At 57.8% G+C, this 23,703-nt stretch overlaps 1 protein-coding gene across 1 annotated transcript in view; it reads right to left on the bottom strand.

Moving 5' to 3' along the window:
- Nucleotides 1–23,703, bottom strand: part of Dlgap2 (DLG associated protein 2) — a 506,330-nt gene that overhangs the window by 72,694 nt on the left and 409,933 nt on the right. The window contains 2 exon segments of the mRNA XM_042689885.1: nucleotides 4,773–5,021; nucleotides 5,023–5,801. Of these exon segments, the coding sequence (XP_042545819.1) occupies nucleotides 4,773–5,021; nucleotides 5,023–5,801 (1,028 nt within the window).

Below are 23,703 nucleotides of genomic sequence, written 5' to 3'. Positions count from 1 at the left end.
TGCACTGTGGGAGGGAGGCCCTGGCGGGTAGCCGTCCAGGGTGCCGGAGCCCCAAGGATGTGGTCACCGCACCTGACCGCAGGACAATACCGTCCATGGCTGAGCACTGGGAAAGGTTACCACTGAGGCAGGTTCTGTGCTTAACAAGGTCATCCAGGGCTCACACCAGCCACCCAGGAGTGGACCGTCTTTACAGGGTGTGGGGCCGGCCGTGGCCCCGATGGCCCAGGGCTGTTTTCTTCTTCTCCTCCTCATCACATCTCTGCATACACCGTGCTACCGACTGTGACTGTCCACCTTACTGTAAAAAGACACAGCGCTTTGAAATCCGGAAACTGTTGCTAAGACTGTGGTTGGCCCTGACCCACACCACGTGCACGGGCCCTGCCTCTGCTCGCGCTCTGCCTGCCTGGTCCAGCAGGGGGACTCGGGCGGGGGGGGGGGCTGGGTTTCCACCCTTGCAGCTCTTCCTGGCTGGCTGCGAGGAAGCTGTAAAGTACAGGGTGACCCAGCAGACTCCAGGAAGCCCCAGCGAAGCCAAGACGCCACGGCCAGCTCTGGACTGCAGACCCATGGGGGCAGGAGTCCCAAAGATGATGGGCCCCCAGAGACGGTGAGATGGGACAGACCCAGGGCAGAGCCCTGCTCCCGAACCCAGACCCCAACAGAAAATTGAAGGTGGGGGGTGATGAAGAAGGAACGAGGCGATGCAATCTGTGGACTGGGAGATGAAGCAGACAAGCACGCCTCTTCCAACGGCAACCTCTAATAGACCCAGACCGGAACGAACTTCTGGAACAAGCTGCCCGTCCACGGGTCAATGTGAGCAGTGAGCAGATTTGGGAGCACCTCGAAGCGTCTGCCTGCTCCTGTCAAAGTGCACTGCGGCGTGCTCCAGAGGTCCTCATCACAGAATGACACGGGACGTGGATGTTGGTGTGGGTGGGGCCTGGAGAGGAGCACCACCCTGAGAGGAGCACCACCCTGAGAGGAGCACCACCCCGAGAGAGGAGCACCACCCTGAGAGGAGCACCACCCTGAGAGGAGCACCACCCCGAGAGAGGAGCACCACCCTGAGAGGAGCACCACCCTGAGAGGAGCACCACCCTGAGAGAGGAGCACCACCCTGAGAGGAGCACCACCCTGAGAGAGGAGCACCACCCTGAGAGAGGAGCACCACCCTGAGAGAGGAGCACCACCCTGAGAGGAGCACCACCCTGAGAGGAGCACCGCCCTGAGAGGAGCACCACCCTGAGAGGAGCACCACCCCGAGAGAGGAGCACCACCCCGAGAGAGGAGCACCACCCTGAGGAGCACCACCCTGAGAGAGGAGCACCACCCTGAGAGGAGCACCACCCTGAGAGGAGCGCCACCCTGAGAGGAGCACCACCCTGAGAGAGGAGCACCACCCCGAGAGAGGAGCACCACCCTGAGAGGAGCACCGCCCTGAGAGGAGCACCACCCTGAGAGGAGCACCACCCTGAGAGAGGAGCACCACCCTGAGAGGAGCACCACCCTGAGAGGAGCACCACCCTGAGAGGAGCACCACCCTGAGAGAGGAGCACCACCCTGAGAGAGGAGCACCACCCTGAGAGGAGCACCACCCTGAGAGAGGAGCACCACCCTGAGAGAGGAGCACCACCCTGAGAGGAGCACCACCCTGAGAGGAGCACCACCCTGAGAGAGGAGCACCACCCTGAGAGAGGAGCACCACCCTGAGAGGAGCACCACCCTGAGAAGGGAGCACCACCCCGAGAGAGGAGCACCACCCCGAGAGAGGAGCACCACCCTGAGAGGAGCACCACCCTGAGAGAGGAGCACCACCCTGAGAGGAGCACCACCCCGAGAGGAGCACCACCCTGAGAGAGGAGCACCACCCTGAGAGGAGCACCACCCTGAGAGGAGCACCACCCTGAGAGGAGCACCACCCTGAGAGAGGAGCACCACCCTGAGAGAGGAGCACCACCCTGAGAGGAGCACCACCCCGAGAGAGGAGCACCACCCCAAGAGGAGCACCCCCCTGAGGAGCACCACCCTGAGGAGCACCACCCTGAGAGAGGAGCACCACCCGAGAGGAGCACCCCCCTGAGGAGCACCACCCCGAGAGGAGCACGCATCATAAGAGAGCGGAGGTGCAGTGGCACGGAGCGACCCAGGCCCTTGGGCACGGCACCGTCAGGCTGCGGCCCACAGGTGCGGCCTGGCGCGAGGGCAGAGACGCCTTGCCGTCAGAAGGCTCTTGGCAACGCGCCACCGCTGCTCATGGTCTTATGTGTTCTCGAGCCTTCCGAGTTCAACCCCAGAATTCTGCTCCTATCTATAACAAAGATGAAATCTGAGTGAGCGCTAGTTCTTGGATATTAAGGTTTTCCAACTGCAAGCAAAATCTAAGCCTTTTCTACTGCTATAAAAATAAAACCTTATCTGACTGGCAATTTATCTCCTCCAATAAATCTGTCTAAGCTGTTTGGTTAGCACTGCCCGTCTCGGAACTATCGAGTCTTGGATGAGGAGAAAGGGCCGCTGTTAAAAGTCTCCACCACCCCTTGCTTCCGGAAAGAGTCCCACTTGTTTATCTGCTCCGTTAATCGCTGCCTGCTGGCTCAGCCAGTGCTTAGTACCGCCATGCTCTGCGCGGGGACGGCTAGGGCCCACGCACGCCTGGAGCTCTGCTCTAGCCTGAGAGCAGGTAACTTCTACTCAGGTACGCGTGGAGGACGACCCCCAGGCTTTGGCTCCCGCCGGCTGGCGTCCACTTTGTGACACTGAAGCTCCCCTTGGCCGAGTCTCTCAGTGGCTACACGGGGAATTACATCAAACACCGAGTTCCACAGGATGCCAGCTCTTGCAAGCCACGCGTGCACGGTGCGCTTGCCTGTGTGAATCCATCTTATCGGATCCTCAGAGAGACAGGTGCACCTCCCAGACAGACTGGTCGCAGGTGGAGCAGCAGGCCCACTGCCACCGGACAGCTGCACATGCACACGCGGCTGGGTGGGCAAGAGCATTCTGGTTGCTGTCCCCAGCCTGGGAGGCGCTAAGCAATGGCTGGTAGTGTGTACCAAGATGGCTCACTGAAGGAATTAGATGGCTCATCCCAAAATTCTGAGGTGAGGTCACTCAGCTCCCGGGAGTCCACCCAAGAGTCCACCTAAGAGGAGCAGGTAAAGGAAACATGGTGCTTCTGCACCGTGGAATTCTTTTCAGCCCAAGAGGATGCACATCCTGCCACTTGCAAAACCTGCATGGACCAGGAGAATGCGCAGCCTTACACACACAGAAGCTAAAAACGGTGAACTCACAAGAGGGAGGAGGGTAGTTACCAGGCTGGCAGGGGAGGGAGAGGCCGGCCAGGGAGACTAGCTTTCAGTTGGACTAAATCTCAGTTAGAGCAGGTAAGCCCAAGAGGTCTACTGTAACACATGTTGAAAGCCCGTAGTTAAAAGCCACATACTCTACACTTAAAAATGACAGTAGGAACTATTAGTTAAAATGACCTATATATCAGAATACCTAGAGAAGAACTTGAATGTTCCATAAATGTTTAAGGTTAAAGGAGACAAAAGAGCTTACAACCCTACTCTGCTCACCACACATGGGTGCATGCATCACATGACCACTCACCACACACGGGTGCATGCATCATGTGACCACTCACCACACACGGGTGCATGCATCACGTGACCACTCACCACACACGGGTGCATGCATCACGTGACCACTCACCACACACGGGTGCATGCATGACGTGACCACTCACCACACACGGGTGCATGCATCACGTGAGCACTCATCACACATGCATACATGCATCAAGTGACCTCAGCACATCGAGATGCACATGTATGGAAGCAACCAGGACAGTGGGCCTGGGTCCGCCCAGAGCATGCCGGCTCAGTCCACTCGCACACGTAGGGTGAACCTCCATTAGAACACGGCTCAGCCTGTTTCTGCTGCAGACCCCCCTGCCCTGTGCACTCACCCACACGAGTGCCCCGAGCCCCACCCCCTTGCACACACGCTCCCCGAGCCCTGCCCCCTTGCACACACGCGCTCCCCGAGCCCCACCCCCTTGCACACATGCTCCCCGAGCCCCGCCCCCTTGCACACACGCTCCCCGAGCCCTGCCCACCTTGCACACACGCGCTCCCCGAGCCCCACCCCTTGCACACATGTGCTCCCCGAGCCCCACCCCTTGCACACACGCTCCCCGAGCCCCACCTCTTGCACACACGCTCCCCGAGCCCTGCCCACCTTGCACACACGCGCTCCCCGAGCCCCACCCCTTGCACACATGTGCTCCCCGAGCCCCACCCCTTGCACACACGCTCCCCGAGCCCCACCCCTTGCACACACGCTCCCCGAGCCCTGCACCCCCTTGCACACACGTGCTCCCCGAGCCCTGCACCCCTTGCACACATGCGCTCCCTGAGCCCTGCACCCCTTGCACACACGCGCTCCCCGAGCCCTGCACCCCCTTGCACACGCGCTCCCCGAGCCCCACCCCTTGCACACATGTGCTCCCCGAGCCCCACCCCTTGCACACACGCTCCCCGAGCCCCGCCCCCTTGCACACACGCTCCCCGAGCCCTGCACCCCTTGCACACACGCGCTCCCGAGCCCTGCACCCCCTTGCACACACGTGCTCCCCGGGTCCCTCCCCACCCCCTTGCACACACGCGTCCCCGGGTCCCCCTGCCCCCCTTGCACACACGCGCTCCCTGAGCCCCACCCCCTTGCACACACACGCTCCCCGAGCCCCGCCCGCTCACCTGGAGGTAGTGGCAGGGCCGCAGGGCAGGCTTGAGCTCCGGGTGGAGCAGGGGCTTGTCCAGGTTCAGCGAGCTCTTGCGGTAGGCCTCCTTGGCCTGGCTCACGGTGAGCGCCGACCAGGAGCTGCGCTTCAGGTACCGGGGGTCCGGCGTCAGTGCCAGGCCCTCGCAGGCCGAGCACTTCACGTCGCTGTTGCTCTTGGAGGTCTTGAGGGAGAAGTCCCCGAAGGGGCTCTGCAGGGCGTCGGGGGTAGCAGTGGGGGCCGGGCTCCAGCAGGTGCCGGGTGACCACGCTGGGCGGCCGGTAGGTGCTGTCACTGTCCAGGTTGTCATCGGAGCTCCACCAGCTGCTCAGGCCCGGCCGGTGCCGGCCCTCGGGCTTGCGCTCCTTGCTCTTGGCCCTCTTGCCGTGCCTGGGGGGGTGGCCCTGGTGCTGGTCGTCAGCCCGCGTGCCGTTGACGCTGTTCTTGGAGGCGCCCTCCAGCGAGTGTGACTTGGCGAAGAGTTTCTGGACGGAGTGCACCAGGTGCCGGATGCGGCCGGGGCTGCCGCCGCGCGGCTCGGCCGTGGAGGACCGCTGGTACTGCAGCGTGTGGAAGCCGTCTCTGTGCAGTGGCAGCTGCTTCTCCAGCTGGTCCAGGAGGTTGGCCGGGATGCGGCGCGCGCCCGCCTCGCAGTCCCGCGGGTCGCAGTCCCGCGGGTCGCAGTGGGAGCTGTAGTGCATCCGCGGGAAGGTGCTGCTGGACACGGGCTCCACGGGGCCCGCGGGCGCCGGCGCGCGCTCCGAGCGCACGGGGCTGCGGGCCGAGCAGCGGCGCCGGTCCAGCGGGTAGGGCTGCCGCGGGTCGGGCCCGCGGGGCAGGCGGCCGTGGGCCAGCTCGCAGTCCTCCGGGGGCGCCAGGCCGCAGGTGTGGCCCGCGCACAGCGGGGGCTGGCTCCGGCTGGCGGGCAGCCCCTTCATGCTGCGGGGCGCGGGGGAGTACCTGTCCTCATTGAAGGTGGGCGCCGGCGTCCATGGGCAGGGCGGGTCTGCGGGGGACAGAAAGATGGTCAGCGCTGGGCAGGTCTGCGGGGGACAGACAGACGGTCAGCGCTGGGTGGGTCTGCAGGGGACAGACAGACGGTCAGCGCTGGGCGGGTCTGCGGGGGGACAGACATCAGTGCTGGGCGGGTCTGCGGGGGGACAGACGGTCAGTGCTGGGCGGGTCTGCGGGGGACAGACAGACAGTGCTGGGCGCGCCTGTGGGGGACAGACAGACGGCCAGCGCTGGGCGGGTCTGCAGGGGGACAGACGTCAGTGCTGGGCGGGTCTGCGGGGGACAGACAGACGGTCAGCGCTGGGTGGGTCTGCAGGGGGACAGACGGTCAGCGCTGGGCGGGTCTGCGGGGACAGACAGATGGTCAGCGCTGGGCGGGTCTGCGGGGGACAGACAGACGGTCAGCGCTGGGCGGGTCTGCAGGGGACAGACAGACGGTCAGCGCTGGACAGGTCTGCGGGGACAGATGGTCAGTGCTGGGCAGGTCTGCGGGGGACAGACAGACGGTCAGCGCTGGGCGGGTCTGCGGGGGACAGACAGATGGTCAGCGCTGGACAGGTCTGCAGGGACAGACGGTCAGCGCTGGGCGGGTCTGCGGGGACAGACAGATGGTCAGCGCTGGGCGGGTCTGCAGGGGACAGACAGACGGTCAGCGCTGGGCGGGTCTGCAGGGGACAGACAGATGGTCAGCGCTGGGCGGGCCTGTGGGGGACAGACAGATGGTCAGTGCTGGGCAGGTCTGCGGGGGACAGACAGACGGTCAGCGCTGGACAGGTCTGCGGGGACAGACAGATGGTCAGTGCTGGGCAGGTCTGCGGGGGACAGACAGATGGTCAGCGCTGGGCGGGTCTGCGGGGACAGACAGATGGTCAGCGCTGGGCGGGTCTGCGGGGGACAGTCAGCGCTGGACAGGTCTGCGGGGACAGACAGATGGTCAGTGCTGGGCGGGTCTGCGGGGACAGACGGTCAGCGCTGGGCAGGTCTGTGGGGGACAGATAGACGGTCAGCGCTGGGCGCGTCTGCGGGGGGGACAGACAGACGGTCAGCGCTGGACAGGTCTGCGGGGACAGACGGTCAGCGCTGGGCGGGTCTGTGGGGGACAGTCAGTCAGCACTGGACAGGTCTGCGGGGACAGACAGATGGTCAGTGCTGGGCGGGTCTGTGGGGGACAGGCAGACGGTCAGCGCTGGGCAGGTCTGTGGGGGACAGACGGTCAGCGCTGGATGCGTCTGCGGGGGACAGACAGACGGTCAGTGCTGGGCGGGTCTGTGGGGGACAGACTGATGGTCAGTGCTGGGCGGGTCTGTGGGGACAGACAGATGGTCAGCGCTGGGCAGGTCTGTGGGGGACAGACAGATGATCAGCGTTGGGCGGGTCTGCGGGGACAGACAGATGGTCAGCGCTGGGCAGGTCTGCAGGGGGGACAGACGGTCAGCGCTGGGCGGGTCTGCGGGAGGGACAGATGGTCAGCGCTGGGCGGGTCTGCGGGGACAGACAGATGGTCAGCGCTAGACAGGTCTGCGGGGACAGACAGACGGTCAGCACTGGGCGGGTCTGTGGGGGACAGACAGATGGTCAGCGCTGGGCGGGTCTGTGGGGGACAGACAGACGGTCAGCGCTGGGCAGGTCTGCGGGGGACAGACAGACGGTCAGCGCTGGGCGGGCCTGTGGGGGACAGACAGACGGTCAGCGCTGGGTGCGTCTGCGGGGGGGGCAGACAGATGGTCAGCGCTGGGCGGGTCTGCGGGGGACAGACAGATGGTCAGCGCTGGGCGGGCCTGTGGGGGACAGACAGACGGTCAGCGCTGGGTGCGTCTGCGGGGGGGACAGACAGACGGTCAGCGCTGGGCGGGTCTGCGGGGGACAGACAGACGGTCAGCGCTGGTGGGGGAAGGTACGGGGCCTGGTGCGGGGACTCCGGGCAGCACCCTGATGGACGGTCTCCCACTACCAGGAGGCTGACGCCCTGGCGTGCCCAGGGACCGTCCGGACACCACTGTGAGGGTCCAGTGCACGCTCCGCACTCGCCATAGATAGGAATTTTTCTAGTGAGGAAAACTTAGTGGCGTCTTTTTCCTTTAGGAAAGGATCTTCTACGAGGAATTGCAATGTAACAAAGCAGCCTATGAACGCAAGGCCTGGTGGTCTGCCTCAGTCCTTCCACAGTCTCACCCATCCCTCCCCCCTCCCCCCGGCCCATCGCACCCCTCCTCTCCTCGGCCTGCTCCAGCCCCACTGCTCCCAGACCCACTTCCTGGCGATTCTTTGGTTGAACGTAGCAGTTGTTCTGTGTGCTTTTAGTGTTCTGGTTCAGCAGAAGTCTGAAAAGTAGCATCTAATTGGTGATATCGCCTGGTGAGCTGGTGCAGTACAACGCACGTATTAATTATGGAGTCATCGCAGGTAAGCAGTGGGTGGCTCAGCCCCTGCGCAGTGTGGCTTTGGGCCACAGACAGACGGCTGCCGGCAGAAGCCAGGCCCGCACGGGGATCATGGAGTGGAGACGCCCCTGGGTGTCTTTCTGTTTTGTCCATTGGGACAAGCAGTACCCGGGGTGGAAACACAGTCGGCCGTCGGCCCCCTGAGCAGCCGGGCCTCCCGTCTCCACCCTCAGGTCTCAAGAAGGGGAGGGGCCAGGGCTCAGGGCACCTGGGGCGGGGCCGAGCGGGAGCCAGGTGCGTCCCGACTTGACACACCAGCCTCCTCCACACACCAGCCTCCTCCACACACCAGCCTCCTCCACACGCCAGCCTCCTCCACACGCCAGCCTCCTCCACACGCCAGCCTCCTCCACACGCCAGCCTCCTCCACACGCCAGCCTCCTCCACACGCCAGCCTCCTCCACACGCCAGCCTCCTCCACACGCCAGCCTCCTCCACACGCCAGCCTCCTCCACACGCCAGCCTCCTCCACACGCCAGCCTCCTCCACACGCCAGCCTCCTCCACACGCCAGCCTCCTCCACACGCCAGCCTCCTCCACACGCCAGCCTCCTCCACACGCCAGCCTCCTCCACACGCCAGCCTCCTCCACACGCCAGCCTCCTCCACACGCCAGCCTCCTCCACACGCCAGCCTCCTCCACACGCCAGCCTCCTCCACACGCCAGCCTCCTCCACACGCCAGCCTCCTCCACACGCCAGCCTCCTCCACACGCCAGCCTCCTCCACACGCCAGCCTCCTCCACACGCCAGCCTCCTCCACACGCCAGCCTCCTCCACACGCCAGCCTCCTCCACACGCCAGCCTCCTCCACACGCCAGCCTCCTCCACACGCCAGCCTCCTCCACACGCCAGCCTCCTCCACACGCCAGCCTCCTCCACACGCCAGCCTCCTCCACACGCCAGCCTCCTCCACACGCCAGCCTCCTCCACACGCCAGCCTCCTCCACACGCCAGCCTCCTCCACACGCCAGCCTCCTCCACACGCCAGCCTCCTCCACACGCCAGCCTCCTCCACACACCAGCCTCCTCCGTGGTGGGAAGGGACCACGGAGCCGGGTCCTTGTCTCTGCTGACCTTTCTCAAACCACTCTGCCCCAACTCGAGGTGATTCTGAGCTTGCCAGGAACAGCTGGAGCATGTGGGGTTGCTGGCCTGAGCCCCAACATGGACGTGCAGATGCCAGGTAGTGAGCAAGGGCTCCTCCCGAGCCCAGCCTGCTGCAGAGGTCTGTAGTGGGAACGCCACCACCTGCTGCCCTTCACCAGGAAAGGGCCTGGGCCACATCCCTGGGGGGCTGTGGGCCGTGTCCCTGGGGGGCTCTGGACTGTGTCCCTGGGGGGCTCTGGACTGTGTCCCTGGGGGGCTCTGGACTGTGTCCCTGGGGGGCTCTGGACTGTGTCCCTGGGGGGCTCTGGACTGTGTCCCTGGGGGGCTCTGGGCCACGTCCTTGGGGGCTCTGGACTGTGTCCCTGGGGGGCTGTGGGCCGTGTCCCTGGGGGGCTCTGGACTGTGTCCCTGGGGGGCTGTGGGCCGTGTCCCTGGGGGGCTCTGGACTGTGTCCCTGGGGGGCTCTGGGCCACGTCCTTGGGGGCTCTGGGCCCCCTTTCTCTCACGCCTGACCTCCACCTTGGCCTCCCCCTCACGCCCAACCTCCGCCTCGGCCTCCCTCTTTATGGCGGGGCCTCAGCCTCAGCCTCCATCTTCATGGTGGGGCCTCCACCTCGGTCTCCCTCTTTTTGGTGGGGCCTTGGCCTCGGTCTCCCTCTTTATGGCGGGGCCTTGGCCTTGGCCTCCCTCTTTATGGCGGGGCCTCCACCTCGGCCTCCCTCTTCATGGTGGGGCCTCCACCTCGGTCTCCCTCTTCATGGAGGGAGGCTGAGATCTGAGATCTGAGGATCACGGTTCAAAGCCAGCCAGGAAGGAAAGTCCATGAGATTCTTATCTCCAATAAACCACCAGAAAACTGGAAGTGGTGCTGTAGATGGTGCCACTGTCCCTCAGACTTGACCCCCTCAGCCTGTGGTACGGGACTGACGAGGCTCCTGAGAGCGCGACGGGGTCAGGAGGTTCCGGGGAGGCCGCCGCGCTGTCAGGAGTGTACTAATACATCGGTAGAAAAACAGAATGTATCGCTTTTAATGTAATTAAGAGTAAGTTTTCAGAGGAAATCGTAGCCGAGGCTATGATGAATGCAAAACTACATTGCCCAATCCAGACTTAATAGCGACCCAAAGTTGTCATCCCGTTATCCTTTGCTTTGGCTTTCCATTAACATGCAGTTTAATACAGACCCAATCTTCCTTCAGGTGAAGAAGCGCATGCTACCTCTCTAATCACACACCCTCGTTCTGCTGTGCACCTGGTAGAGAGCGAGGTTACGAATGTGGCCAGGTGAGAGCAGCAAATGAGATGAAAATTTAACGCAACCATTGAGTTTGATGGTGCACGGCCCCTCTCCCCCTGGAGATGGACATGGCATTTCCTGACACATGAGAGCAAACCGGCTCCGTCTCTTTACACTGTCATGGTAACAAGGGAGACAATGACACCTGCAGAGATGCTACCGACGTGTAAGACATGCTTGAGCTAGTCCTCTCTTGGTGAAGAGGACCATGGAGAGCATCCTAGTTTTGTAATTTCCAGCCTTTGTGGCAATATTTTTGTTATTAGGAGAAAAATAACAAGCGTGCTTGTTATTCACTAACACACAACTGTCTCCCTGAATTCAAAATGAAGTGTAAATGTGCCTCATACAGCTGGATTGTGAGTCCATGGCCAATCCGTGCCCAAGCATGCCGTGTGCGTGCGTACCGAGCCTCTGCCCTCCGCTCACGCAGAGCACACGGTACACTCCTGACAGCGCGGCGGCCTCCCCGGAACCTCCTGACCCCGTCGCGCTCTCAGGAGCCTCGTCAGTCCCGTACCACAGGCTGAGGGGGTCAAGTCTGAGGGACAGTGGCACCATCTACAGCACCACTTCCAGTTTTCTGGTGGTTTATTGGAGATAAGAATCTCATGGACTTTCCTTCCTGGCTGGCTTTGAACCGTGATCCTCAGATCTCAGCCTCCTAAGGAGCTAGGATGACAGGTGTGAGCCACTGGCACCCGTCCACTTGCCAACATTTCTATAGAAGCTTTTGGTAGCCCTGACTGGTCACTGGAACACACTGACCCTCTTTCTCTGCTCCTCTAGGCCTCCGGTGCCTGGCCCTTCCTCTCTCAGGTACAGCCTGATGGCTGAATTCTCCTAGGACTCCTGGGTTCTGTAGCTCTGGTCATGCGCCGTGTGGCATGCAGACATGCTGGCAGCACTGTGACTCAGTCCTGAAGTCTCTCGGCCAGGTGGAAGGTGGGCCACCATGGGCCCATCTTCTGTATGAGTCTCATAAAAAAACTCCTCAAGCCGGGCGCTGGTGGCTCACGCCTGTAATCCTAGCTACTCAGGAGGATGAGATCTGAGGATCACGGTTCAAAGCCAGCCCGGGCAGGAGAGACTGTGGGACTCCTATCTCCAATAAACCACCAGAAAACCGGAAGTGGCACTGTAGCTCAAGTGGTAGAGCGCTCGCCTTGAGCTGAAGAGCTGAGGGACAGCGCCCAGGCCCAGAGTTCAAGCCCCATGACCGACAAAAAAAAAAAAAAAAAAAAAAAAAAACTCCTCAACATCTCACACAAAACTGCAAAGTCAATATCCTGATAGCTGCAACCAGGATCCAAGGAAACCCATGACTACATGAGGAAGACAACCCAACTCACACGGTTAGCACGGCCCAGCCCTGACATCTCCGGATTCCACACAGCCCCACAAACTTAGCAGGAAGTTAGACAAAACAAAAACACCTAACCTGAAAATCCACATGTGTAGAGAACTACAACTAAATCCAAGGCTAGCAGAAGGCAGGAAAAAATAAAGAGTAAGGCGGAAATAAGTGAAACAGAGAAAAGAAATAGAAGAGCGGACCAACAAAACCAGAAGTTCGGGCGGGGGAGGATGGGAAGGGATGGGAATGGGAAACAAAGGAGGAGGCTACAATGCTTGATAAGAAATGCACTCATTGTCTTGCCCTCTGTACAGTATTTTCACAATAAAAAAATAAAAATAAAAAAGCAAAAGCAAAACCAAAACCAGAAGTTCATATTTTAAAAAAATCAGAAGAAAAAGTAAGACTGAAAATAGAGTGACAATTCAAATTCCACAAATAAAAATGTATCACTTCTGCACAAATAAGATTGCAGGAGAATGTCACAGACAATTGTGTGCCAACAAACTGGATAGCCTAGAAGAAATGGACAAATTCACAGAAACGAATTCAAACTAATTTACACAAACTAATTCAAGAACAAATGCAAACTCTCAACAAAGTGCAAGTCAAAGAGACGGAGTCAATACTCAAATCTCCCAATGAAGAAAAGCCCAAGCCTCGATGGGTTCCCGGGGGAATTTTACCAGACACAGCAGGACACCGTGTAGCGGACCCTCTCAGACACACAGCCAGATGATAAGAAATGAAAATTGCATTATGAGCGTAGATGGAGAAGTACTCAAGGAAACATCAGTTAGCCAGACCCAATGGCATAGTAAATGAGCTACACGCCATCATGTATCTCAGGAACGCAAGAGTGAGTTAGCCTAAGAAAATCAAGAAATGAAATAGATCACATTCATCGAAGGAAGAAGATCTACAAGATCATATTAATTGGCAGATAAAAAACATGTGACAAAGTATATACTATTGTTTTTATATGTGTGTGTGTCAGTCCTGGGCTTGAACTTAGGGCCTAGGTCCTGTCCCTGAGTGTTGGTATACAAGGATAGTGCTCTCCCACTGGAGCAATAGCTCCACTTCTGGCATTTTGGTGGTTAATTGGAGATGAGGGTCTTGTGGACTTTAGTGCCAAGGGTGACTTTGAAATGCAGTCCTTAGATCTTAGCCTCCTGGGTGGCTAGGACTGCAGGCCTGAGCCAGGAGCATGCCTGGTAATACATCATCTTTTTAAATGATGAAAGCAATCAGAAATTAGGAACGAGGAGAGCTGCCTGAGCATGAAAATGGGTATTTAGAAAACCCTACAGAGAATATACTCAACAGCACAAAAAGTTTCCTCAAGAACCGTTCAGGGCCAGGAGGGTCACAGCGCACTCCGCTCAATGAGACAAGGCAAGGGGGGAACTCTCACCTCATCTGAATCAGAAGGGAGATTCAGGAATGCCTTTGTTCTCAGAGGATATGCTCCTTTATAAAGAATTTCCCCAAGAATTCACAAGAAAGCTGCCACAGCCATTAGAGGAATTCTGCAGACTGCAGGGTACAGAGATCAAAACCTAAAGATCAGCTGCATTCCTACGCACAGCAATGAACAATCCTCCAAGGAAATTAAGGAAACAATTCCATTCATAATAACATCCAAAGACTTAGATACCAAGAGCACACTTCACCACAGAGGTGTGAGTTTCCATCAGAGAAGGAAGATAGCTGGTCAACCTCAGGGAAATGCGGATGAATCCCACGGGGACCAGCCGTGAGCATGATACAGAGGTGTCACCAGGCAACTGTGCTGGCTTTTCCTTTTCCTGGTAGAGCTGGAATTGGAACCCAGGACCCTGCCCTTGCCCGGCCGGCCCTCGACCTTTCCAGGCACGCACACGGCCCTTTCTGCTGTAATTGTTTTTCCAGGCAGGGTCTCCCGGGCTCTCTTGCCCACGTCTGTGCGGCCGGGCCGGGATCACAGCCTCCGCATCGGGCTTGTCACATGAGATGGCTCCGGCTCACTGTCTGCTGGAGTCAGCAGCTCCGGGTGGCTGGGATCAGAGGTGTCGACTGCCGCGTGGCCCATCCTCACTCTTGTCCCAGCTGCGCGGAGGTGACGAGGATCAGGGCATGGGCTGAACGCTGTGCGCAGCCCGTGTTCTCACGGGCCTTTCCCAGCGCTCACGCGGTGCCCGGACACACCCTCACCTCCTGGGTCCCAGCGCACCCACACGGGCCTCCATTCCCATTACCGCAGCCTGGGCCACAGGGCGTGTACCTGGAGGGGCTCTGTGATGGGCCAGCAGCCACAGGCCCAGCTGAGAACCCCCGAGCCCTCAGGACCCCGAGCCCTCAGGACCCCGAGCCCTCAGGACCCCTGAGCCCTGAGGACCCTGAGCCCTCAGGACCCCCGAGCCCTCTGGACCCCGAGCCCTCAGGACCCCCGAGCCCTCAGGACCCCGAGCCCTCAGGACCCCCGAGCCCTCAGGACCCCGAGCCCTCAGGACCCCGAGCCCTCAGGACCCCGAGCCCTCAGGACCCCCAAGCCCTCAGGCTGGAACTGCTCAGGACCCCGAGCCCTCAGGACCCCGAGCCCTCAGGACGCCCGAGCCCTCAGGACCCCGAGCCCTCAGGCTGGAACTGCTCAGGACCCTGAGCCCTCAGGCCGGAACTGCTCAGGACGCCGAGCCCTCAGGCTGGAACTGCTCAGGACCCCGAGCCCTCAGGCTGGAACTGCTCAGGACCCCGAGCCCTCAGGCCGGAACTGCTCAGGACCCACTTTCACTCATGGCCTGGCCCAGCCTCTCAGGACAGGGCTGCAGGACACCCCTTGCTGGGTTCAACTGTGACACAGGAGCTGGCGCTGCCATGTCTTGGGCCTCCCTCCCCTGATTGCGACCCGGGAAACATCTGGGTTCCAGAGCCTCAGGCCCAGTCGGCAGGGCCCTGGGCTGACCAGGCCCGCAGCTAAGACTTCCATTTGTAGCCAGTTTGCCCTTTGCTGTGCAGCACAGGCAGGAATTGGAACAGATTTTTTCTTTTCCTTTCTTCTCCGTGTTGGGAAGCTCAAGGTTAATTGAAACCTTTTCCCTCCTCCCCGAATCATAAGCGACGCTCAGGCCTGGCCGCTGCAGGCCCTTATCTGCCACTGGGCAGCCGCCGTAAATCCTAGCCGCCGTGATGAAGCCCCTCACATCCACAGTGGGCCTCCGCCTCCTGGACCTCAGAGGTGGCCAGTGACACCTTTTCCAGCACCGGCAGGTCCTGGCCCGGACCGGCACTGGACTGCAACGAGGTGAGTGGGCGGAGACTGGAGTCGGCCTCGCTCCCTGCGGGCTGGGCTCTCCTTGCCTGGGAGACGAGATTCTTCACCCAAAGTCATGTTGGAGTGGGGTGTGACCCAGGCCCCAGACAAAATCACTTGCTTTTGGTAACACCAGATCAGTGGCATGTCCCCGCAGCGATGTGCATTTATATCCAGCACGCCCAGACACGGCATCCGGCCCGGGTTCGGGATGAGGGGCCGGCATCCTGTGCCATTGGTGGAGCTACACTGTGTGCTGGTGGTAGAGGAGGAGTCACACCCCTTCCTTTGGTCGTGTGAACCGAGGCATTCTGAGGCAGCACTGTTGGCAGGCCACGGTGGCCAGGCACCACAGACGCCCGTGTCTGCGGACCCTGGCCTCCCGAGCCAGACTCCGCAAGACTCTGAGGATGCGTTTCCACCCGGCAGCAGCACGCGGCGGCGAGGCCAGGTCGCTGTCTCTCCTGCCTAGCTGTGGCGCACTCCTCGCTGACAGTGCCTGAGGTATCTGCCCTCCGCAGCCGGAAAGAGCTCGGAAAGCAAGGGCCCGGAGATGAGAGCCACACACCTCAGCTGCGGCCCCTGCTCCTCAGGGTGTGGAAGTGCCGTGAGGGGAAGTTCACCCACCCAGCAGCATCTCAGCTAGCACCCAGGCCTGCAGTAACCCTTCCCATTCATTCAATAGTGGACCATGCATGATCGACCTATCACCCCTCCCTCTCTCATCGACCTATATCTGTATCTACATACATAACATACATAATGACCCCCCTTCCTCATGAAACAACTCCTATCTTGGGTCTTCCATATGCTTAAACCACAATTTAAAAAGAAAACGTGGGGGCTGGGAAGGTGGCCTAGTGGTAGAGTGCTCGCCTAGCATGCACGGAGCCTTGGGTTCCATTCCTCAGTACCACATACACAGAAAAGGCTGGAAGTGGCGCTGTGGCTCACGTGGTTGAGACAGCCTTGAGCAAATGAAGCTCAGGGACAGTGCGCAGGCCCTGAGTTCCAGCCCTAGGACTGGCAAAAGAAAAAACAAAGCAAAACAAGACAGAAACAAAAAAGAAAACGTGAACATACGGGCTTCTTGGTAACATGCAGTGAACTCAGGGAGTTTGTGATTCTGAGCTAGGTACTCAACCCTTTAGCTCTTTCTCAGAGTTTCACTGTATTTTCCATTAAGCAGTATCCTGACCACATTTTCACCTTAAAATTGCACTTAATTACCAAATGACATCTTACTATGGGATTAATAAATAGCTTTTAAACATCTTTATTGCACCATTCAAACACAATGGCTTCTAAATCACAGAGGAGAATTGCCATTAGCTATAAACCTGCTCCCATGATTCTTGAAGCCAAAAGGTCGTACTCTACTCTCTGCACTAGAAAACCTGTTCCGTGAAATGTAACTGTAGCTTCACAAAAGTAATTATAATTGTTTTTTAAACATTTTCTACCTGAATACTATTTGATACAAACCAGAGCCTCCTAATTTAAATGTCTTCTCTTTTCTTTGACACACTTTGATGATTAGTTTTATGTCTGTTTTGACAAAAATGCATATTCCATTTATATTTTGCTCTTGAGAATTGTTATAATTTGGGTAGTGGCTTTCTCATTTTACAAACTCCACATTTTTTTGTTTTGCTAGTCATATGGGGCTTGAACTCTGGGCCTGGACACTGTCCCTGAGCTTCTTTTTGCTCAAGGCTAGCACTCTACCACTTGAGCCACAGCGCCACTTCTGGCTTTTTCTGTGTATGTGGTATGGAGGAATGGAACCAGGGCTTCAAGCATGCTAGGCAGCACTCTACCACTGAGCCACCTTCCCAGCCCTAAACTTTACATTTTAACAAAACTAAATTAATTTAAAATGTCAAAGTGGCAGACATACCACAGAGCAGCTAGGATATACAATCAACCCACAAAAGTCAGTAGCTTTCCTGTATACCAGCAATGGGCAGATAGAGGGGGAAATCAAGAAAAGAATTCTGTTTGCAATAGCCAAAGCCCCCCTCCCCCCCAAAACAAAACCCAGCCAACAGCAGCAACAACCTAGGAATGAATCAACCAAGGAAGCGAAGGACTTACACGGTAAAAACTAAATCTCTTAAGAAAGGAAGTGAAGAATGCAACAGGAAGTAAGAAGACCGCTGCACTCTTGGGTCAGCAGAATGAATGTCTTGACAACAACCACCCTGCCAAGGGCAGTCCACAAACCCAACGCACTGCCCATCAAAATCCCAATGTCATTCTTCACAGGCATGGAGAAAACCACCAAGAAAGCCATATGGAATTATAAAAGGTCTCTATTTGCCAAAGCAATCTTAGGCAAAAAATAGCAATGCTGGGAAGCAGCCCTGTAGCTCAAGTGGTAGAGAGCTAGCTTTGAGCTGAAGAGCTCAGGGACAGCGCCCAGGCGCAGAGTTCAAGCCCCATGACTGAACCAAAAAAAAAAAAAAAGCAACGCTGAAGATACCACAATTCCAGACTTCAAATTGTACTACAGAGCTACTGTCATAAAAACAGCTTGGTACTGGCACAAAAACAGGTCTGAAATCCAATGGAACAGTGTAGAAGACCCAGAAGTAAACCCATATACCTATAGCCATCTGGCATTAGACAAAGGAGCTAAAAACATATGCTGGGAAAAAAAAGACAGATTCTTCAACAAATGGTGTTGGGAACATTGCACATCTGTGGCAGACTGAAACTGGATCCCTGTCTGTCACATGTATGGCACCCAATTCAGTTGCCAGAGACTGTGCTTGAAACGTACTTATTATCTTTCAGATTGGTCCAAGGGGTTGCTGTGTAACCAAGCAGCTTATGAAAACACTGCATCTTGATCAATGTCCTCCCTCCAGAGACCATTGTAACGGCTCAGTGGAAACCAGACGCTGGGAACCTATGACAGGAGAAACACGGGAACTTGTCACCAGCAAGAACTTCCAGGGTAGAAATTCAGGGACTCAGCAAACAGGAGAGAATTAACAAATGGCATTTGGTCAAGCTAAGAAGTTTCTGTACAGGGCTGGGAAGGTGGCTCAGTGGTAGAGTGCTTGCCTTGCATGCTCAAGGCCCTGGGTTCGATTCCTCAGCACCACATAAGCAAAAAGAAAAAAGCCGGAAGTGGCACTGTGGCTCAAGTGGTAGAGCACTAGCCTTGAGCTGAAGAGCTGAGGGACAGTACCCAGGCCCAGAGTTCAGGCCCCACAACCCGACCCCCCCCCCAAAAAAAAAAGTTTCTGTACAGCAAAGGACATAGTAAGCTAAAAAGACAGCTGACAGAATGGGAGATCTTGGCCAACCATATGTCACGGGCCTAATATCATGCATACTAAGAGCTCAAAAACTAACCCCCAAAGAATCAGTAACCCACTAAGAGAGAGACAAAGTGCCAGACAGAGACTTCTCAGAAGAAGCAAAAATGGCCAATAGACACATGAAGAATTGCTCAACACTTCTGGTCATAAAGGAAATGAAAATCAAAGGAACACTGAGATTCCATTTCACCACAGCAAGAATGGTCACCATTAAGAATTTGAACAAACTCCAGGAAATGAAAAAAAAGATTTCAAACAATAACAAATACTAGCAGGGATGTGAGGAAAAAGGAACCTCAACATCCTGCGGGTGAAATGCAAAGGAGTGCAGTCACTATGAGACTCCCCCAAAACTAAACACAGAATAACCCTACAGTTCAGCCTCACCACGCTCGGGCAGAGTATAGTAAAGACATTTGCATATCCAAATGCACCACGGCCAGTCTAGAGAGACGGCCCACAGACCCACAACGTGTGTGTGGGTCCAGAAAACGTCATGCGCATGTACGGCAGAAGCCCACCCATCCACCAGGAAGACTGTGATGTGATTCACAGGGCGGTGGGAGAACCTGGGACACGTTAAGTGAGGAGAGCCAGGCTCAGGGGACCAAGGCACACGTTTCTCTCACATGTGGAGGTGAGAGCTGAGTGTGATCATACGAAAACATTTAGCAGGTCGCGAGCACATCTGCGTAAGCCCATCGACACGAGGGGCAGCTCCGTGGGACGAGGAACGCATTCTTGAGCAAAATGAACACCAAGAAGCTGAAACCTGGACTGTGCAGGGGGAGGTGCTGGAGAGGAGGGAGGACAGTGTGGGGGGAGGGAGGGAGGACAGTGCGGGGGGGGAGGGAGGACAGTGCGTGGGGGGAGGGAGGACAGTGCGTGGGGAGGGAGGACAGTGCGGGGGGGAGGGAGGACAGTGCGGGGGGGGAGGGAGGACAGTGCAGGGGGGAGAGGGAGGACAGTGCGGGGGGGAGAGGGAGGACAGTGCGGGGGAGGGAGGACAGTGCGGGGGGGAAGGGAGGACAGTGCGGGGGGGAGGGAGGACAGTGCGGGGGGGGGGAGGACAGTGCGGGGGGGAGGGAGGACAGTGCGGGGGGGAGGGAGGACAGTGTGGGGGGGAGGGGAGAGGACAGTGCGGGGGGGAGGGAGGACAGTGCTGGGGGGGGAGGGAGGACAATGTGGGGGGGAGGGGAGAGGACAGTGCGGGGGGGGAGGGAGGACAGTGTGGGGGGGAGGGGAGAGGACAGTGCGGGGGGGAGGGAGGACAGTGCGGGGGGAGGGGAGAGGACAGTGCGGGGGGAGGGAGGACAGTGTGTGGGGGGAGGACAGTGCAGGGGGGAGGGAGGACAGTGCGGGGGGGAGGGAGGACAGTGCGGGGGGGAGGACAGTACGGGGGGGAGGACAGTACGGGGGAGAGGGAGGACAGTATGGGGGGAGGACAGTGCAGGGGGGAGGGAGGACAGTGTGGGGGGGAGGGAGGACAGTACGGGGGAGAGGGAGGACAGTACGGGGGGGAGGACAGTACGGGGGGGAGGGAGGACAGTGTGGGGGGGAGGGAGGACAGTGCGGGGGGGAGGACAGTGCGGGGGGGAGGGAGGACAGTACGGGGGGGAGGACAGTACGGGGGGGGAGGGAGGACAGTGCGGGGGGGGAGGGAGGACAGTGCGGGGGGGGAGGGAGGACAGTGCGGGGGGGAGGGAGGACAGTGCGGGGGGGGAGGGAGGACAGTACGGGGGGGAGGACAGTGCGGGGGGAGGGAGGACAGTGCGGGGGGGGAGGGAGGACAGTGGGGGGGAGGGAGGACAGTGCGGGGGGGGAGGGAGGACAGTGGGGGGGGACAGTGCAGGGAGGGGGGACAGTGCAGGGAGGGGGGACAGTGTGGGGGGGAGGGAGGACAGTGCGGGGGGAGGGAGGACAGTGCGGGGGGGGACAGTGCAGGGGGAGGGGGGACAGTGCAGGGAGGGGGGACAGTGCAGGGGGAGGGAGGACAGTGCAGGGGGAGGGGGGACAGTGCAGGGGGAGGGGGGACAGTGCAGGGGGAGGGGGGACAGTGCAGGGGGGGACAGTGCAGGGGGAGGGGGGACAGTGCAGGGGGAGGGGGGACAGTGCAGGGGGAGGGGGACAGTGCAGGGGGAGGGGGGACAGTGCAGGGGGAGGGGGGACAGTGCAGGGGGGGACAGTGCAGGGGGAGGGGGGACAGTGCAGGGGGAGGGGGGGACAGTGCAGGGAGGGGGAACAGTGCAGGGAGGGGGGACAGTGCAGGGGGAGGGGGGACAGTGCAGGGGGAGGGGGGACAGTGCAGGGAGGGGGGGACAGTGCAGGGGGAGGAGGGCGGAAGCGGGAGTGTGCGGAGCGTCCAGTGTGTGAGGGCCACAGTGGAGCGGGTAACTTAAGGCGGGCCCGGCGGGAGAAGGAGGGAGGGTGACATGGTCAAGTCCCCTGGTACTCATGAGTTGGCATGCTGACTGAAATCCCGATGAGCCGCTACTTAGAGGTAAAAAAAGGAATTTTAAAAACCGAAACAGTAGAAACTAAACCAAAGGAAAAGTAAAATCTGAGCTGTCGCCTGAATACCGTCCGGCCCAGCGATCCCGGCAACGCCGGCCCCGGCTTCCAGGGTCACCTCCGTTCTCTAGGTAGGGTGACTAACCAAAACTTTTTAATGCAGAAAATGTCTGTGGGTGGTAGCACCTCACTCGGGAATCTTTAAATCAGGTCTATGAATTTGAATCACCCATCTGCCAATAATCGATGGGGAACCCAGGGAGGGCGGTGCTCAGAGCAGCCTTCGCAGGGCCCCAGAAGGCAGACCTGGGCGTAGGGAGCACCGCGGGCAGAGGCCGGCTGGGAAATCACACACAGGCCTGGGTTTATAAGGCACAGGCCCAGTGTTCTGGGCATGGCTTGTAATTCCCTACTAGAAAGAACCTTCCAGAGTTAGATGCCTTGGAGATGCCCCAAACATTTAAACATAGAAGAGCCTCTTAACCCGTCCAGAGAAGCCAGAGAGGCTCTGCAAACCAGTCTCTCTTGTTTACGCTTTAAAAAATGTTCTACTGTAAATTGCAGTAAGACTATTTCTGTACATTTCTTGGAATCAAATGGATCTATTTAAATTAAAATGTGGTGCATGGTCAGTCTGTGGAAAAGCTCGAATCTCTCATTCCTTGAGGGCATGTATCAATTAGTGTGACCTGGGAAATAAATCAGGCCCAGTCTCCGTGGTGGCCATAAAAACGCTCCTGCCCTTGGCAAGACAATTAGCGAATTCTACTTATAAAAATGCTCCTGCTTGAGGAGAGCACTTTTGCATAAGATGTTGCTGGTAATATTAGGAAAGCAGTCTTATGTTACTTGTCTGTTTATACACTGGCATATTACAAAAATAGGATTTAAACTGATATTACAAATGCAAATAAGAAATTAGGGTAGACTTTAGAATTTACATGTTTTTATCTGAAAGCCAGAGAGAGCAGCGTGCAGTGGGGAGCCAAGCCCGCCGCTGGGAGTCCCAGGTGACCCTCGTCTGCCCTCAGCCTTGCCGAGGGCTGAGACCCAGCCCCGAGGCCTCCCCGAGGTCAGGGGGGTCAGGAAAAGCCATCTCAAAACCAAAGGGGAATTTTCCACTTAAAGAATCTTAAGGTACAGATAAAGGAAAGATACAGGTCACACCTCCGGGACACAAGAGTAAGAAGCCCATAGGCATCAGGTATTGGAGGGAGGAGATGGAACCATGGGAGGTGGATGAATGGAGAGGAGAATGTAGTAAAAACTTCAATGTATATTCCACAAAATGAAGAAACTCAAGGGTGGGGAGGGGTGGGGAGGGGAGAGGGGAGGGCTGGGGGTGGGGAGTGACGTGGAGCAGGCACACTGTGTTCATTAACGGCTTTGCCCAATGGCAACTCCTTTGTACAGATACTTAAGAGAAAAAAGAAAAGCATTTCCTTGAAAGAAATTAGCAAGCAAAGCAAAAACGATTTCATAGACTTGAAAATGCAAATTACCAACAAATACATGACAAAATTTAGCCCTGTCACCCGAGCGTAGAACCACATGATAAAATGACGTGTCTTCCAGAGCTACCCATCCATTTGCAAAACTACCTCACCTGGAAGATGTTCTAATCTAATCACTGTATTTTGTAAAACTGACTCAGGCTGAGAACGCGAAAACAGCCGGACCTGGGATGGTCTCTCGGTGTTTACTAGTACTTTGCTTGTTTTCCGGGGAGGAGGGCTTTGATAATGAACTTATAAACCCTGAAGTTTTAACAGACTGAAGGCAGAGTGTAGAATGAGCCTGACTTCTCAAACTTTTATTCAACACAAACACCTGAGATAAACTTTGAAGGTAAGTAGTGTTTTTTTTAAAAACACAAAACAAATAGGATTTTTGTACCTAATGAATCATTTGTGTGAAGTTGGAACTTTAGCCTAATAGATCTCTAGCTGGTGGTGTTCCCTGCTGTGGACCTCCCACCCCCATCCTCACATTGGACCAGAGGAAAAATGCGCTTTAAATCCTTAATTATTGCAAGAGTCATTAATGGTCTTATATGGCAAAGCCAGTTATTGGAAATTTATATTATCTGTCCAAATAGCAATTAGTCACCACTGTTTTCATGCCGTGCAAGCTTAGCTTCCATTATTTCTGAATGCTCACCTTACTAGGCTGGCTGCAGCTCTCAGCCCCTTGAATTCCTGCCTTCCTGCTTCTCCTGCGTGGTTTTCAGAGACCAACCAACCGCCCAGACGCCTCTCAGCTGCCTCTTCTTTCACAATTATACTCGAGCTCTCCACTCCTCCTCGTTCATCCTGGAGGGCCCCAGCGCCAGTCGAGACTGGCTCTGACGGCTCACTGAACGCCACTTCAGCACCGTTCTACACGTGAGCAGCAAGGTTGCGGGCAGGATGGCCGAGCCGTGGGAGCGTGCCCAGGGGCTCGGGTGGGGGGAGCTGGCTGGAAGGCCCGGGAAGGGGCTGGCAGCCCTGGCTTCGCTCATGTTCCCACATTTGGTTGCTGTGGCCAGGAGGAAAGAGGCGAGCACGTGGGGAAGGG

Source organism: Dipodomys spectabilis, unplaced genomic scaffold (genome assembly GCF_019054845.1).
Source record: "Dipodomys spectabilis isolate Male_0828 unplaced genomic scaffold, ASM1905484v1 ptg000128l, whole genome shotgun sequence".
In the NCBI taxonomy this organism is placed as follows: Eukaryota; Metazoa; Chordata; class Mammalia; order Rodentia; family Heteromyidae; genus Dipodomys; species Dipodomys spectabilis.
This window is presented reverse-complemented; position numbering and strand designations above follow the sequence as displayed.